Raw genomic sequence first — 16,767 nt, 5'->3', positions numbered from 1 at the left:
CTTTTGGCTAGAGTTTCTTCTCTCTCTAGAAATCTCCTCTTTAGGCATGCCAGGTACCTCACCCAGTGGCTCCTGGTTTGCTTCCCATTGTCAGGTAAGATCACAGATGAGGAGGCTACGAAGTCCAGCTACCTGAACATTGTGGGCCTGGTTGGGTCAATTGACAATGACTTCTGTGGCACTGATATGACCATTGGCACTGACTCTGCCCTGCACCGGATCATAGAAATTGTAGATGCCATCACTACCACTGCTCAGAGGTAAGGGGACTTGGCAGGTAGGCAGTATAAGAAGACGACAGCTAGGACAGGTTAAAGGGCTAGAGGCTGCTGAAGATTAAAGTGTTTGAACAACTATAATGACCAGTTTTCTGGGGCTAGAACACGATTTTTAACTAAAAATTACCTAGAGCACTGAAATTCCACTGCTCCCTAAATGATACACGATTTGCCACTGTCCGGCCCACCGTCCAAATATGCAGCTCTGAGGTCTTTCATATCTTTGGGGTCTCCTGAATGGTTATTCTTCATACTGGGCAAATCTAGGGAGCCCATACATGAGCTACCCTTTCCAACCATATCATAGAAAGTGTAGGTGCCATGACCGCCACTGCTCAGAGATAAGGGGACGGAGTGGGAGGCAATGTAGATGGGAGGATAGAGGGTAATCCTGGAGGATTCCAGTTTAGTCCAGTCCTTCCTTGACTTTTTATCGTTTTCTCTCCTCCCTTCCCTGACCCAGTTCCTCGCTGGAACAGAGCCTCTGTATAGACACCTTCTACTGCTGTGTTTTCTCAGACCTAGGAAGGATACCTTGTGGCTAAATTATTTCCCCTAGTTCTTCCTGGTCTCAGGAACCCTGCTAGAAGGCCTGGCAGCATACATATATCTCTCAGAGAGGGTAATTAGCCCAGATGTGGGTGGTGGCTTGATCTTGGCCATAGGGTCACTTGGACTGTATCTTGTGTCTGTCTCTTACAGCCACCAGAGGACATTTGTGTTAGAAGTGATGGGCCGCCACTGTGGGTAAGATCCTCGTCCTGACTCATTTATTCCGTGGACCTAGCAGTAGCCCTTTCCTTTTCCCCAGAGTCCAGTGAGGTCTCTCAGTAGCAGCAGATCTGGGGCTACACATACTCCTTGTGGTGTGGTTCCCTTTTCTACCTCCAACCCTCTTCATTACATCCCCACACAGGCACATGTGTATGTACTCAGGCACAAGCTTGGTGTAAAGAGTAGGCAGTGCTCTGAGATTGGAGGCCACTGTGGCGGGTGAACATAAATGGAAGGTGTCCTTTAGAGACAGAATCTCACTGAGGGGCCCTGGTGCTCTTACCCTCACCCCAAGAATAAAATGGAGGCTCTCCAGACCTTTTATCAGCCATGACTAGGAGAACTTGTTGGGTATGGATGAGGTTATTTGTAGAGTACAACTTCTAGCGTGAAGCTTCTGGCTCTCATCTCAGATACCTGGCCCTTGTTACCTCTCTGTCCTGTGGGGCCGACTGGGTTTTTATTCCTGAATGTCCACCAGATGATGACTGGGAGGAACACCTTTGTCGCCGACTCAGCGAGGTATTGGCACTTTATTTTGCTCTTAAGAATTCCCTCATCCTATCCCACTGATGGTCTGTTTCCCACCCATCAGCTTCATTCCATGGACCATTTTACCCCTTGTTCTCAACCAGACAAGGACCCGTGGTTCTCGTCTCAACATCATCATTGTGGCCGAGGGTGCAATTGACAAGAATGGAAAACCAATCACCTCAGAAGACATCAAGAATGTTCGTATGAATGAAACCAGAGAGGCCTTAGACTCTGTAGCCCATTCCCTTCTGGCTTCTGGGTCTCCTGACACTGCTTCTCCCCTTGGACCTTCTGCATATCTCTCCCTGGGTCCCCGCCCCTGGTTTCCACCCATAAAGAACCATTACAAGACAAAAGGCTGAACTGTCCATGGTTTACCCGAGTCCCTGCTTGTTTTCTTCCTTTAACTCTGCCTAACCCTCTCTCTGTCCCTCTCTTGGTCCCTTCAGCTGGTGGTAAAGCGTTTGGGATACGACACCCGGGTCACTGTCTTGGGGCATGTGCAGAGGGGTGGGACGCCATCGGCCTTTGACAGAATTCTGGTAAGTCACTGGGCTCTGTGGCCCTTATGCCTTAAAATCCTCAACCTTGTAGTCCTGTTCCCTCAGAGCTGCACGCTTCCCCAGACAGGGGCTTACATCACTGGTTGTGTTGCCTCTCCACCAGCCTGTGGGCTGCAGTGACCGTTGACCTATTCCCAGATACTTGAGGGCTCTCTTCTGTTACAGAAATGATGAGAGACTATGCTTTCCTAATGGTGAGGAGGAATATCTTTTTGTTTCGTTTCATATATTTTTAATAAGAATTTTGAGATAATTGTAGATTCACATTCAGTTGTACAGAATTATACAAAGATAGTCTACATACCCTTTGCCCAGTTTCCCTCAATGGTAGCATCTTGAAAAACTACAGTACAATATCATACCCAGGATATTGACATTGACATAGTCAAGCTACAGAACATTTCTATTACCACAGGTATCTCATGTTGTTCTTTTATAGCCACATGGACGTTACCCCAACCCATCCTTTTCTCATTCTTAACCTCTGGCAACTACTAATCTGTCTCTTTGTCTATAATTTTTAATCTCATGTATATTATATAAATTGAATTGTATAATATGCAGCCCTTTAGGATTGGCTTTTTTTTTCCACTCATTATAATTCTCTAGATATTTAGCCAAGGTGGTGTTTGTTCCTATAGTTTGCTGTTTTTTACAGAGCAGTACTCCATGGAGTGGACATATTACAGTTTGTTAATCATTCAAGCACTTGAATTGTTTTCAATTTTTGGCTGTTAGGGATACAGCGACTATGAACATTTGTGTACAGCTTTCTGTGTGATTTAAATTTTCATTTCTGCAGAGTAATTGCCCAGGAGTTCATTTGGGTTGTATGGTGGTTTTTTGTTTCTTATAAAAAATTTTTTTAAAGATATTGCCCAACTGTTTCCAGAATAGCCGTACAATTTTAATTTCCATTAGCAATTTATAAATGACCTGTTTTGTTTTCATCCTTACCAGCATTTGAGGTCATCACTGTTTTCTTTATTTTTTTTAATGAAAATAAATATCTGTATATCCTCCTCAATGAAACGTCTGTTTATATTGAGGAGCAATATCTTAGAGCTCTAAGCATCAGTGAAATTGTTGAGGCCCAACCTTAGACACTCAGTTTAAACCCTTTTATCCTATTTTCATTGGAAGAGTAAAGCAATCTATCTCCTACCTTGTTTTGTCAATAAAAAGGGAATATTAATAAGCCCCAGTAATCCTGTTGATTACTATAGTGGGCATGTTTCTCTAGAACTAAGTAGCATCTTTGGGGTTCTGATAGCAAGAATACAGAGTCATCAAGCTTTAGATGAAATCTGTTTGGGGAGGTAAAGCCCAGTAAGTTATTTGCTGCAGTTCTTAAATGTGAGAGTCAATCTTGTGATTTGGAAAAGGCCTCGAGTATCCTGACTTTCGAGGCTGAGCCAAAATGGGGCAGCCTGAGCCAGACTGTCTTTGTTCTCTGTGCTCCTGCAGGGCAGCAGGATGGGTGTCGAAGCAGTGATGGCACTTTTGGAGGGGACTCCAGATACTCCAGCCTGTGTAGTGAGCCTCTCTGGGAACCAGGCTGTGCGCCTGCCCCTCATGGAATGTGTCCAGGTGGTAAGTACTGATTCTAAACCCCCTTCTTAACAGTCTCAAGCCCCTGCGTTGGAGCTCATGGGGCATGAGACGAGTGTCTAAGGCCACTGGTACAGGAGGAAGTGGAAAGGCAGGATGGTACAGCAAGAGACATGGGGAAAGAACACAGTGGGCTTTCCATAGGAGCTGGAACCTCTCTAAGCTTCAGCGTTCCCATCTGTAAAACGTTCCTAAGGAAGGTGGGAGACCCTACATCTTCCTTAGTAATAAAACCCAGTATCTCATAATATACAATCTCAAACCTTTTTATCGTGTCTTTATTGGAAGAATGATGAAGTATTCCTCCTAACTTTATTAACAACAGGAGAATATTATTAAATTCTAGCTGGGTAGCTTTTGTGTCTGTGAGTTCTATCTTGAAAATGTTTCTCTGAACCAACATGAGGTTACTAATGCTCACGTTGAGGGTTATTGTAAGGATTAGAGATAAGCTATATTAGCATCTGATGCAGTACCTAGCAAATGTTGACTGCTTAGGAAATGGTGGCCCTTATTATGAAGGAATCACTCCTTTGATACCATAGAGTGAACATGGTGGCTGAGAGCGGGAGCTAGAGTGTCTGACCTGGTTCTGAGGGCTCGTTTAATTGCTCCCCATCTCCCGGCTTCCTCCTCTCTGAGACTCAGGAGTCCCAATGACCTGCAGCCTTGCTTGGAAATGTATCTGTAAAAGCTCCAAAGCAAAGGCACTGCCCCACAGAGTTGAAATCAGTAGTTGAGAAGCACATGGCAGGCATCAGTCCTTCTTCCTAACTGGGTTACCTGTAGGAACTTTATTTACTCATAACTTTAGAGGCTGCTTTAAGGCTGGAGACCTGGGTGTGGAATGGAAGATTCTGTATGTCAGTGAGCACTCCTCCAGTCTGCCCATACTTCTAAAAAACAGAGCACAGAGCCAGACGCAGTGGCTCACGCCTGTAATCCCAGCACTTTGGGAGGCCAAGGCAGGCGGATCATGAGGTCAGGATATCAAGACCATCTGGCTAACATGGTGAAACCCCATCTCTGCTAAAAATACAAAAAAATTAGTTGGGCATAGTAGCACGTGCCTGTAGTCCCAGCTATTTGGAGGCTGAGGCAGGAGAATTGCTTGAACCTGGGAGGAGGAGGGTGTAGTGAGCCAAGATCATACCACTGCACTTCAGCCTGGGTGATAGAGCAAGACTCCGTCTCAAAGAAAAATAAAATAAACAGAGCATAGAGTCAGTGATTCTTTTGCTGCTCATTACTTAGAAAACTCAGGAAAAACAAAAATACTTCTATGAAAGTTTGGGGGCATAGGAAAGGTGGGGCGTAGGGTGGGCAGGATCTAGTCAAGATCCCAGAGATGGATAGAGTTCAACTGTGGGATAGAAATCCAGCTGTGCAGAATTCTGCCATGGAGGTGAAACTGTCACTGTGCTCTCCCCTCAGACTAAAGATGTGACCAAGGCCATGGATGACAAGAAATTCGATGAAGCCATGAAGCTGAGAGGCCGGTGAGGAGATGACGGGAAGCTTACTAGCTACAGAAATCAGATGCCAGAACGAAGCCAAAGATCCTCCATGGCTCCAGGCCCAAAACATGAGCTTCTGCTTCTTCCTTTTCTTGTTCTCTCTGCAGCAGTTTATTGCCTAAGAAAATTAGTTGTGAGGTGACTGGGAGGCTCAGTTCATCTCAGGGATGCTCTCCCTGGCAATCAACCTTTTATAATCTGTTATTTCTATATGTGGGCCCCAGCTAGATGATAAGTTTCTCTAGGCAAGGGACAGTCTCTTGTGCTGAGCACAGTGCCTGGAGAAGAGTACCGAGAGGGTGTTTGATGAACTAGTGGCCCCTTTGTAGCCACTGCCGTGTCCCTGCCCTGCCCCAGTTCTGTCCTCAGAGTTTTGCCCTGTGGAATTTCCCCCTGGGACCAGGGTCCCTGTGGCTGCTAGCTTTGGGGAATGGCCTGAAGACACCTCTCTCTTCCTACAGGAGCTTCATGAACAACTGGGAGGTGTACAAGCTTCTAGCTCATGTCAGACCCCCGGTATCTAAGGTACTGGCAACTTGACTTGCCCTCTCTCCTTTTCCTTTTCTCTCCCCCAGTCTCTCTTCATAAAGTGCTACCACAGTCCATACAACGTAAGCCTTGCCAGCTTCTCTGCCCCACTCTGATCTTCAGTGCTCGGCCCTTGGCCTTATTAGAAAGATTTTCTCTTAACCACCCCAGATACTAGCCCCCTTCTTAGTGTACCTGGGTATTTCTAACACAAGACCCATGCCCACTTCAGGACTGGCAAGATAGCATGCAACAAATGGGAAAGAGGGCTTATGTACTTTTTCTCTGGGAAAATCTGGGAATAATCACATCTAAGTATATCTGAGCCACCTCTTCCATTGGAGTAGTGGTTCTCAATATTGAGTATATATCAGAATTGTTTGAATTGCTTATTAAACATGCAAACTCCTGGGCCCCTCTCTCAGAGGAGATTCAGATCTGGGTAGAGGCCAGGAATATGGAGGTTTCACAGGCTCCCTCAGTGGATTCTGATGCAGGTGATCCAAGGATCATACCTCGGGAAGTGCTGCTCTGGAAGGTCTCTCATTCATTGTGTAATAATGATATCTGAGATGAGGGACAGCAGCTTTATTTATTGATCTGTGATCAAGAATTTTGCTTCCGGCCAGGCGCGGTGGCTCAAGCCTGTAATCCCAGCACTTTGGGAGGCCGAGGCGGGTGGATCACGAGGTCAAGAGATCGAGACCATCCTGGTCAACATGGTGAAACCCCGTCTCTACTAATACAAAAAATTAGCTGGGCACGGTGGCGCGTGCCTGTAATCCCAGCTACTCAGGAGGCTGAGGCAGGAGAATTGCCTGAACCCAGGAGGCGGAGGTTGCGGTGAGCCGAGATCGCGCCATTGCACTCCAGCCTGGGTATCAAGAGCGAAACTCCGTCTCAAAAAAAAAAAAAAAAAAAAAAAGAATTTTGCTTCCATAGTTTGTGGTAGCAAGCTTTGCTGGCATTCCTTGGGAGTGGGGTGTGTGTTGTCTTAGGGAGATGTCCCGATCCCGGGACGACAAAGACTCAGAGTTCTGCCTCCTTTACTGACCACCTCCCTGCTCCCCTGCCGGGTTTCTGTCCTCCTCTTTCCCCTGCTTCCTCCTGTATAGAGTGGTTCACACACAGTGGCTGTGATGAACGTGGGGGCTCCGGCTGCAGGCATGAATGCTGCTGTTCGCTCCACTGTGAGGATTGGCCTCATCCAGGGCAACCGAGTGCTCGTTGTCCATGATGGTTTCGAGGGCCTGGCCAAGGGGCAGGTATGGGGACTAAAAGGAAGGAGGGCACATATTCTGGGACCCAGGCATGGTCATGGGGAAAATAAGTGTAGCAAGAATGACCTGTCCATTCTCTTGGCTTCCCCTGTTCCTTACTACCTCTCTCTCGTCTCTCAGGGTCCAGGCGGAAGTAGATATTTAATGTTAGGGCAGTAGGAACAGGCAGGAATTACTGGAATGAACCATGGCAAACAACACGTCTTATTTAATTCTCTGTCCCAAAGCTCAGCACAGTGCCTGGCATAGGTAGATGGTTAATATTTGTGAATGAGCAGTAAGGGTAGAAGAAGTTCAGTGCATGGGGAAAAGCTAATACCTGGTGTACCTCTTCCAACCAAGGGGGACACAGGGGTAGGGTTAGAACTCAAGCAGTGGCGTCAGTTCCACACAGGGCTCCTGGTGCTTTAGCCTTGTGCGAGCTCTGTGGCCTTTCCCCACAGATAGAGGAAGCTGGCTGGAGCTATGTTGGGGGCTGGACTGGCCAAGGTGGTTCTAAACTTGGGACTAAAAGGTAAGGGCACCTCCTCCCAGTCACCTCTTAAAGTTGCCCTTGGATGTGGGCATCAGTTCATTATGCCAGGGTCTGCTTCAACCACCCTGTTGTCTGGGTCCTCTACCCCCAAGCTCACAGTTGCTGCCATGAGGGCAAACATGCCCATCTCAACATCTTAGCAGCTCTGGCAATTTAGAGCTCCAGTATGTATCCTTGGATAGGACAGACAGGGTGGGCTAGGGAGGGGGAAACAAGTCAAGAAATTATAAATAAAGTGCCTCTAACTCTAGCTTTTCTTTCCTTCAATTTTCCTGTCTCTTCCCCAAATTCCAATTCCCCTTCTCCTCTCCTCCATCACTGGTCAACTAGGACTCTACCCAAGAAGAGCTTTGAGCAGATCAGTGCCAATATAACTAAGTTTAACATTCAGGGCCTTGTCATCATTGGGGGCTTTGAGGTGAGTGTCCGCCAACATTTCTTCCTCTCCCTCCCACCTCCTCTCCCTCTCCCCAATCCTGCCCTTGTGCTCTTTTCTTCTTAGGCGTACACAGGGGGTCTGGAACTGATGGAGGGCAGGAAGCAGTTTGATGAGCTCTGCATCCCATTTGTGGTCATTCCTGCTACAGTCTCCAACAACGTCCCTGGCTCAGACTTTAGCATTGGGGCTGACACAGCACTCAATACTATCTGCACGGTGAGAGCCCACCACCACTTCCATCCCTTTTGGCCAGGATTATAATCCTTAAACTGAGTGTGGTCCCGAAAAGTTAGCTACTTTTTATATTAAACAAATGGGAATGTTTGAAAATGCTTCTTTGGCAGAGTGTGGTGGCTCACGCTTGTAATCCCAGCACTTTGGGAGGCCGAGACAGGCGTGACTTGAGGTCAGGAATTCAAGACCAGCCTGGGCAACATGGTGAAACCCATCTCTACTAAAAATACAAAAATTAGCTGGGTGTGGTGGTGGGTGCCTGTAATCCCAGTCACTTGGGAGGCTGAGGCAGGAGAATTGCTTGAACCCGGGAGGCGGAGGTTGCAGTGAGCTGAGATCGTGCCACTGCACTCCAGCCTGGGTGACAAAGTGTTCATTTTCCTCACTTAGAAATGCACCAGTATCCTGCATACCAAATGTTTTGTTTTGTTTTTTCCTTCTGAGATTATACAGTCTAATTTTCTCACCAGTAGAAAGGATAGATACAGCCTTCTTCCCAGGAGAGAAGTTCTGCAGCGTGGTTGGCAAATATGCCTGTTACCCTAAATGCAAGAACTTGATGAGCTCTAGGGGCCCTGCCAGCCTGGGGAGGATATAGTTCCAGAGTTTAATGGCAGAGATTAAACAATGACAAGAATCAGGCCCCTCATCATGTCTTTCTGACTATAACCCATTGTCCTTGCAGACCTGTGACCGCATCAAGCAGTCAGCAGCTGGCACCAAGCGTCGGGTGTTTATCATCGAGACTATGGGTGGCTACTGTGGCTACCTGGCCACCATGGCTGGACTGGCAGCTGGGGCCGATGCTGCCTACATTTTTGAGGAGCCCTTCACCATTCGAGACCTGCAGGTAGCTGGCCACCCAGAGCCTGCTAGTTATCTCTTCCCTGTCTCCAGACTGTCTCCACAGTGATCTGAACTATGAGCTCTCAAGTTGAGGACAGTGCTGTTTGGTCTGTAGAATCCTGTGAAGACCAGAAGGAGTACTGTGCAGGCGTTCTCTGGTGTCACCTCATATGTAGGACCTCAGCAACTGTTGTTGGAATGTTCATTTTGAGTCAGGTGGCCTGCTCAAAAAGGGCTAAGCCCTTTATGGGCATTTTTGCATTTTATCATCATAAAGACATGCAGAAAAGATACTATCTCCATATAACGTAGGAAGGTTTAGAGAGGTTAAAAAACTTTTCTAAACTCCTAAGTGAGCAGAGGTTTAACTGATTGAGAAAGTCAGTGATCTTTTTACTTCATCATGTCTCCCCTTCAGACTTCCGTTGCTGTCATTCTACTTTTGAGAGAGATACCCTTTGACCTCTAGGGTAGGGCTCTTACCCCTATTTCACAGAGGGACTATATGATTCTTATTTCCTAGATCCCAGTTTGCTGGAGGAGAAAAGAATCACAAAGGGCAGGTTTAGCAGCAGAATGAGGAAACTCCCTAATCCAAGATCCCAGCCAACCCATACCACGAGTGGAGGGTGGGAGTCTGTCTCCTCTGGCTCAACTCAAAGCTCAAATGAAAGAACATGTCCCTTCCAGATGAATCACTGCTTTACAGACAAGCAACCCACTTGAAGACTGACACCGTGACCACAAGTCAGCCCTCTGACGGAAGGGGAACCAGAAAGGCTTGGAAAGGGAGATTTGAGAAAGTGAGGGGCTGAACACTGACAGTTACTGCAGCTGTTTCTAATGCTCCCTCTTCCTGTTCTGTCTCATTTGGAGTCTTTGTTTCAATTTCAGTCCACAGTGAGCTTCTTAAAGGAATTAGGCACAGTTCGGGCCCAGGATTGTAAAGAGCTCTCTTCCACGTCTCTCTTTCCTTTCTGGCGAGGCCTGGTGTGGAAGAAAAGAGATCTATACCCAACATTACTCACTCCCAACTAGGCTTAGGATTTATTCTTTCTTTTTCAGGCAAATGTTGAACATCTGGTGCAAAAGATGAAAACAACTGTGAAAAGGGGCTTGGTGTTAAGGTACCTTATCCATGGTTTGTTCCTAAGTGAAGAAGGAAAAAATGAGCTTTGGCTCAAACCTGTAGAATGGCCATGGTTGGGACATCCTGAGGAATCTGTAGATATAAAGGGAGGGGGCCAGCCTATCCCTTGAACCCTGGGAGGAGATAAAAATTGAAAGGAAAGAACAAAGGCAGAAAGGGGAGGTTGGGGAGGCAACCACAGAGTCACAGGCTTTTGGTCTCCATCTGGCAGGAATGAAAAGTGCAATGAGAACTATACCACTGACTTCATTTTCAACCTGTACTCCGAGGAGGGAAAGGGCATCTTCGACAGCAGGAAGAATGTGCTTGGTCACATGCAGCAGGTAGGAAGGACAGCCTAGTCATGCCCTTCATCAGACGGCCATACCTGCCAGCAGCCACTGAGGCCTCCACTGGCCTTTTCCAGTCTCCTGGAGGAGGCTGTCAGTGCCATCATAGATCATGGGCCTGCAGTCTCTTACAGTCATAGAATCAAAACATCTTCATCCTGGAAATAACCTTAGAGATTATATGGGCCTTCCTTTTCATTTAGGGCAGGGTTTTTCAACCTTGGCAGCTTGGCCTCGTGGGGCTGGATGATAATTTGTCAGGGGTAGCTGTTCATGCACCGTAGGACAGTTGTGCAGCATCCCTGGTCTCTATCCACTAGATGCCAGCAGCACCTCCCTCTCACTCGCAGTTGCAACAAAAATGTCACCGAACAGTCCCACTTTCCTACCTGCTTCCTCTTAGTTCAAAGGAAATCTGTATAATGTTTTATATTCTGAGGTGCTACCAAGGGCAGCCAGATTAGGCCACAAAAAAACACTTTTATGTCATCAATGACAGTGACCAGTAAAAGCTGCTAGGCTGAAGAGGGGCAGGCAACTGACCCGTTGACCAATAAGACTAAAATGTGATTTGGCAGCTATAGAGATAAAAGAGGGGCTTGTGGGGCCAATCATTTTCTTTAGTTAGTTACTCTTCTAACTGATAAATGGCCAAATGTGCTGGGCCAGCTTGCCTTGGATCCTGGCGCTGCCTCAGGACACCCTTTCATAGTTTGACTTCTGGATTCCTGTTTTGGGCTGTAAACCTGGGCCCATCTTTCCTTTTTCTCTGTGTATCTAGATATCTCTGCCACTTCATTAGAGTCCTTCCCTCTGTAATTTTTATGTTTCTTTCTCCAGGGTGGGAGCCCAACTCCATTTGATAGGAATTTTGCCACTAAGATGGGCGCCAAGGCTATGAACTGGATGTCTGGGAAAATCAAAGAGAGTTACCGTAATGGTAGGTGGAGTGAGAGAGCGATCACCTTCTGTAGAGGCTGGTTTCCCAGTATAGAAGCTGACTGACCATCCCTTATTGCAGGGCGGATTTTTGCCAATACTCCCGACTCTGGCTGTGTTCTGGGGATGCGTAAGAGGGCTCTGGTCTTCCAACCAGTGGCTGAGCTGAAGGACCAGACAGATTTTGAGTGAGTACATTTGCTTTCTGGAGTGGTTCTCTCCCTGGTGGTTTCAAGCTCTACTGTCTTCAACCTGTTCACTGTATTTAATCCTTTTTTTTTTAAGAAGTAATAACCTGTATTCTTACCCATTTCAGATCTGATGCATGTGTCCTAAATCCAACCTCTTCTGTCTAACTTCTTCCTATAAACCTTTGGTAGAAGTTGATTGGGGAGCTAAAAGACTCTATCATCATCTACCTCATTCCTCTGTAGGCATCGAATCCCCAAGGAACAGTGGTGGCTGAAACTGAGGCCCATCCTCAAAATCCTGGCCAAGTATGAGATTGACTTGGACACCTCAGACCATGCCCACCTGGAGCACATCAGTCGGAAGCGGTCTGGGGAAGCTGGCGTCTAAACCCCGCTGGAGTGAGGGGAACAGATTACCTGATCATGGTCAGCTCACCCCTTGATAAATCCACATCTTGTCAGTGTTTTAGCTATTCTTTTCATTAGGTTTCCTTTTATTCTGTACCTTGTAGCCATGATCAGTTCTGGCCAGGAGCTGGAAGAGGGGGCACTGGATGGAAGCTCCTTTTAGGTAGAATTTAACATGACTTCTACCCCAGCTTCGTCTGTCACACAAGGCTGGCACCTCTAGTACTACTGCTAGATATCACTTACTCAGTTAGGATTTTCTGAAAAATAAGCTTTATTTATTTCTTTGTGATAACAAAGAGTCCTGGTTCCCTTACTACTTTTACTACAGTGACAAATTGTAACTACACTAATAAATGCCAACTAGTCACTGTGCTTTTGCTTCTCCTGTTATCTTCCCAAGTGGAATGTAATACTGTCAGCCCCATGTGTCAGACACTTGCCTGATGAAGCAGTAAAGACGTTCAGGATATCACAGGGGGTGGAGGAAGGGATTATCTCTAGTACACTACTTGCTGGCAGTGCAAAAAATTATCACTGCCAAACTCTAAAAACAGTTCTAAATAGTGACTGAGAAGGTTTGTAGCTGGAGTCAGAGATTAAGGCAGCCATATACTCTTTGCACAGTTCTTCAGTGGGAAGAGAAATGAACAATAAATATCAAGCACTGTGGTAGGCATTTCATCATTGAATCCTCAAAATAGCTTTTGGAAGGCAATGGTGACAGCCTGACTTCAGAAAGGAGGACACTGGAACTCAAGGTGATTGATTACATAATGTCTGCTTCGATATTATTCAAGTAGAACTCAAACTCGGTTCTGACTTCAAACCTTATCCTCATTCCCCATGCCTCTGCTTCCTTACCATGCCATATCAAATCCCCAAAGCCATAAGGCCTATGAAAATGAAATGAAAGGGGAACTTCAGGCATTCATTCAGAACATTTTAAATGCTAATTGCCATTGATTTATAGGATCTCTTTACTATCTTTAATCTTAGAGCTGTTTCCTTGAGAAAATGAAGAGGGAAAGATGGCTGGGGGTAAAGCTAATCAGAGGGAATATGTCACTCTGTAAAGAGTAAAAAATTGAGAATGATGATACTATCTGGGAAAAAAAAAAAGGCATAGTGGAGATCACTTAAAAACAAAAAAAAACCAGCCTGGTGTGGTGGCTCATGCCTGTAATCCCAAGGCTTTGGGAGGCCGAGGCAGGCAGATCATGAGGTCAGGAGATTGAGACCATCCTGGCTAACACAGTGAAACCCTGTCTCTACTAAAAATACCAAAAAAAAATTAGCTGGGCATGGTGGCACGTGCCTCTAGTCCCAGCTACTTGGGAGGCTGAGGCAGGAGAATTGCTTGAACCCAGGAGGCGGGACTGCACTCCAGCCTGGGCAACAGAGTGACACCGTCTCAAAACAAAAACCTGTGATGGTGCATGCTATTTCCCCAGAGCTAAAAAGATAAGTGAAATTGTGTTTGAACTCTTAAGTGGAGGTGAAGCAGAATTTATTAGCCACCAAATACATGAGTGATTATGAAATTACTAAGAAACAGGTCATATTTTTTCCCACATGGCCAAAACTTTCTTTTTCCAGAATATTAAGTATCCATGATGAGAAATAGCATATAAAGCAGTTTATAAATCTAACAGAATATTAGAATCACCTGGCACCTTTGACCATACTCATGCCCAGGTCTACTTTATTTTTTTTGTAGAGATAGGGACTTCAACTCCTGGTCTAAAATGATCCTTCCACCTCAGCCTCCTATAGTGTTAGGATTACAGGCATGAGCCACTGCACCCAACCCTACCAGGTCTGCTTTGGACCAATTAAATCAATCTCTAGGGGTGGAGCCTTGGCCTCAGTATTTTTAAAATTTTTCCTAGGTGGTTTCAATAACTAGGCTTGAGAACTACTGACTAAAGCAGTGGGATCTCATTCCTGGCTACATTCGAAGCATTTGAAGCACTCAAGGCCCCAGCCCTACCCCAGAAAATTCCAAAGAATTGGTATGAGGTGAAATCTTGGCACCAGTGTTTTTAAAAAGCTTCCTTGGTCATTTTATGTGCAGCTGGAGTTGAGAACTTAAAGCAGTAATTCCAACTTTGTGGTGGGAGAGGTATAAAGGATGGGGAAGCTCTTCAGATACTCTGCCCAAGCCCTGTTCACTCCAACAAGGCCCAGAATCACTGCTGCTAATGGGAGAAAGGTTGGGATGGAAAGTTATATTGAAGAGCCAGGCAGTAAATGAACTTTTTCTAAGGGAGGTTGGAGAAAAGTAGGAAAAGTAGAAATTGCCAAACTTGCTTTTAGAACTATTTATTTATTCTTCATTTTTTAAATGGTGTTTTTTAAACACCAGCAGTAATAGGACAAAAGCAGACATCTGTTTTCCAATTAGCTGTGCCAGTAGATTCCATTCATTGTTTGTAGTTCCCAATCAACTTTTAAAAAAAAGTTTTTCAAATTTGCATACAAGTCATCTAAAATCGATAACAACTTAATCTAGTTTAGCAACATGAAATGAAAGAGTATTGTTCACTAAAGCAGATCTCTTTTGGGTAGATGGACCATCACAAAAGCAGCTCTTCTATGCTTTTTCCACTCCCATCCCAACTCCACCCTCCCACCAATGTATTATATAAATCAGTAAAAAGCAAAGTTTCCAGAACAACTGAAAAAGTAACTCGAAACTGTAAGCAGAGTGAACTTTCCATTGGGAATGAAGACCCATGGGAAAAGGCAGCCCAGCCCGTAACTCCTCCCTGCTGGAACGAACACCATAGGTGTAGGAACTGCCTGCGAAGCCCATTAGAACAGACTGGCTCTCAGGAAGAGAAAGAGCTGCATTAGAAGATAAGTTCTCAGGACTTCAGGAGTTCTTAGGACTGCTTAGAACCTGCTTTCTCTTCTATGAGGAAAGCAGCAAGATAATCTCTGAAATAGTAGTGATACAGCTATGTATTACTGTTATTAGAGCTATGTTATTTCAGAGCTACTGTGGCCCTTGGGCACAACCATGAGAAAGAGGCAAAGACTGCTGTTTCCTTTGATGAGGGGAAAGAGGTCCAGTCCCTTGTGAATGCCCAAGGACATGGCACACTAGGGATGTCATCCAGCCCAGTTCTGAATCTGCACCATTTGAGGTTATAGTATCTTCATCTTTGGGATGCAATTATGTTAGCTGAAATTGTGATTTTTCTTAAACTTCTTCACAGATTTTTTTTGAGATGGAGTTTCGCTCTTGTTGCCCAGGCTAGAGTGCAATGGCGCAATCTTGGCTCACTGCAGCCTCTGCTTCCTGGGTTCAAGTGATTCTCCTGTCTCAGCCTCCTGAGTAGCTGGGATTACAGTCGCCTGTCACCACACCCAGCTAGTTTTTGTATTTTTAGTAGAGATGGGGTTTCATCATATTGGTCAGGCTGGTCTCAAACTCCTGACCTCAGGTGATCTGCCCACCTCAGCCTCCCAAAGCACTGGGATTGATTACAGGCATGAGCCACCGCACCCGACCTAAAATGCTTTCTAGAGGGGATTCTTCTGGACCATTAACCATGTCCCCAAAGGAAAACCACACACATATTCTTTAAGTACTTTCCATCTTCCTAGAGAAATTTAGTTGCACTGCTGACTCCTTTCCTAAGGGAAGGATTGAGGGAGACCTCTTCTTCTGCAAAGGGCAATATAAAAAGGCAAGTAAGCAATAAACAGAAAATAAAAGTAAGGGATTTTTTTTCGTTTGGCTGTTTGGTTTGGGGAGGGAGGTGGTATGGAGGTTACTATCGTGACATGTTGCTTCAAAATTTATAAACCACACAACAGGAACAACTGTTTTTCTGTTTTCTGTGACAAAGTGTACTGCAGGTACAACCTCACCCAGAGTTGCCTGCATGATGGTTCGAACATCTTCTACGGGCTATTCTAAAAGTAACAGGTATTCCTTCAAGGAAGCTGGCAGTGGAAGGCCCTTCACTGCATCCGGCAGATACTGGAGTCCCAGGCTATGGCGCACAGCATAGCGAGCGAGTGTTTTTAGAGTTCCTGGAGCTGAGCACAGAACAGTCAGTTTTTCACACAGCTGCTGGTCTCTGGCCACCTCCCGTGGCATGGTACCATTTTTCCTCAATTCAAAATGTCCAACAGCTCTGTGGAGAAGCTCAAAGCAAGAGTCCTCTTTCTCTGTTCCAAGTCCCCTGACTAGCAGAGCCACCAGGCGGGATATGGGTGTCTGGCCTATTAGGTTGATGACTCTGACCTCTGCGCCATAATTCAGAAGGATGCTGACACTCTCAAGATTTCCCTTCATGGCAGCCCAGCTAAGTGGTGTATCATTGTTGTAATCCAGGGCATTGACGGAAGCCCCACTCTCTAGGAGAGCCCGCACACACTCAGCATTGTTCTTAAAGGCTGCCCAGTGAAGTGGGGTATCTCTGTTGCCATCCAAAGCATTGGGGTTTGCACCATACTCCAGTAGGACCTCCACACAAGCCTCATCTTTCTCTGCTGCATAGTGGAGGGCTGTTCGGTTATACCCATCCAGGGCATTCACCTGTAAAAAGGGAGGAACTATTACAGCAGACAGACTACTGAGAGGAAGACAGGACG

At 45.9% G+C, this 16,767-nt stretch overlaps 2 protein-coding genes across 8 annotated transcripts in view; one reads left to right on the top strand and one right to left on the bottom strand.

Moving 5' to 3' along the window:
* PFKM (phosphofructokinase, muscle) overlaps positions 1-12,531 on the top strand; it is a 44,995-nt gene extending 32,464 nt beyond the window's left edge. For all 6 annotated transcript variants that reach the window (XM_012459131.2, XM_012459132.2, XM_064369799.1 and 3 more), the window contains exons 6-23: positions 95-260; positions 981-1,025; positions 1,466-1,574; positions 1,688-1,783; positions 2,036-2,128; positions 3,617-3,742; positions 5,195-5,259; positions 5,739-5,802; positions 6,921-7,070; positions 7,529-7,599; positions 7,951-8,038; positions 8,123-8,275; positions 8,979-9,143; positions 10,205-10,266; positions 10,501-10,612; positions 11,459-11,558; positions 11,640-11,745; positions 11,992-12,531. In XM_012459131.2, coding sequence (XP_012314554.1) covers positions 95-260; positions 981-1,025; positions 1,466-1,574; positions 1,688-1,783; positions 2,036-2,128; positions 3,617-3,742; positions 5,195-5,259; positions 5,739-5,802; positions 6,921-7,070; positions 7,529-7,599; positions 7,951-8,038; positions 8,123-8,275; positions 8,979-9,143; positions 10,205-10,266; positions 10,501-10,612; positions 11,459-11,558; positions 11,640-11,745; positions 11,992-12,136 — 1,916 coding nt within the window. In that variant the 3' untranslated portion in view covers positions 12,137-12,531. The remainder of the gene's footprint in view (positions 1-94; positions 261-980; positions 1,026-1,465; positions 1,575-1,687; positions 1,784-2,035; positions 2,129-3,616; positions 3,743-5,194; positions 5,260-5,738; positions 5,803-6,920; positions 7,071-7,528; positions 7,600-7,950; positions 8,039-8,122; positions 8,276-8,978; positions 9,144-10,204; positions 10,267-10,500; positions 10,613-11,458; positions 11,559-11,639; positions 11,746-11,991) is intronic.
* A 1,934-nt stretch (positions 12,532-14,465) lies between these two features.
* The window catches only part of ASB8 (ankyrin repeat and SOCS box containing 8), a 28,930-nt gene continuing 26,628 nt past the window's right edge, over positions 14,466-16,767 (bottom strand). For both annotated transcript variants that reach the window (XM_012459137.3, XM_012459138.2), the window contains exon 4: positions 14,466-16,711. In XM_012459137.3, coding sequence (XP_012314560.1) covers positions 16,079-16,711 — 633 coding nt within the window. In that variant the 3' untranslated portion in view covers positions 14,466-16,078. The remainder of the gene's footprint in view (positions 16,712-16,767) is intronic.

The sequence above is a fragment of the Aotus nancymaae genome, unplaced genomic scaffold (assembly GCF_030222135.1).
Source record: "Aotus nancymaae isolate 86718 unplaced genomic scaffold, 86718_ANA_hifiasm-v0.15.2.pri h1tg000092l, whole genome shotgun sequence".
NCBI classification, from domain to species: Eukaryota; Metazoa; Chordata; class Mammalia; order Primates; family Aotidae; genus Aotus; species Aotus nancymaae.
Note: the sequence above shows the minus strand (reverse complement) of the source record. Positions and strands in the feature narration are given on the sequence as shown.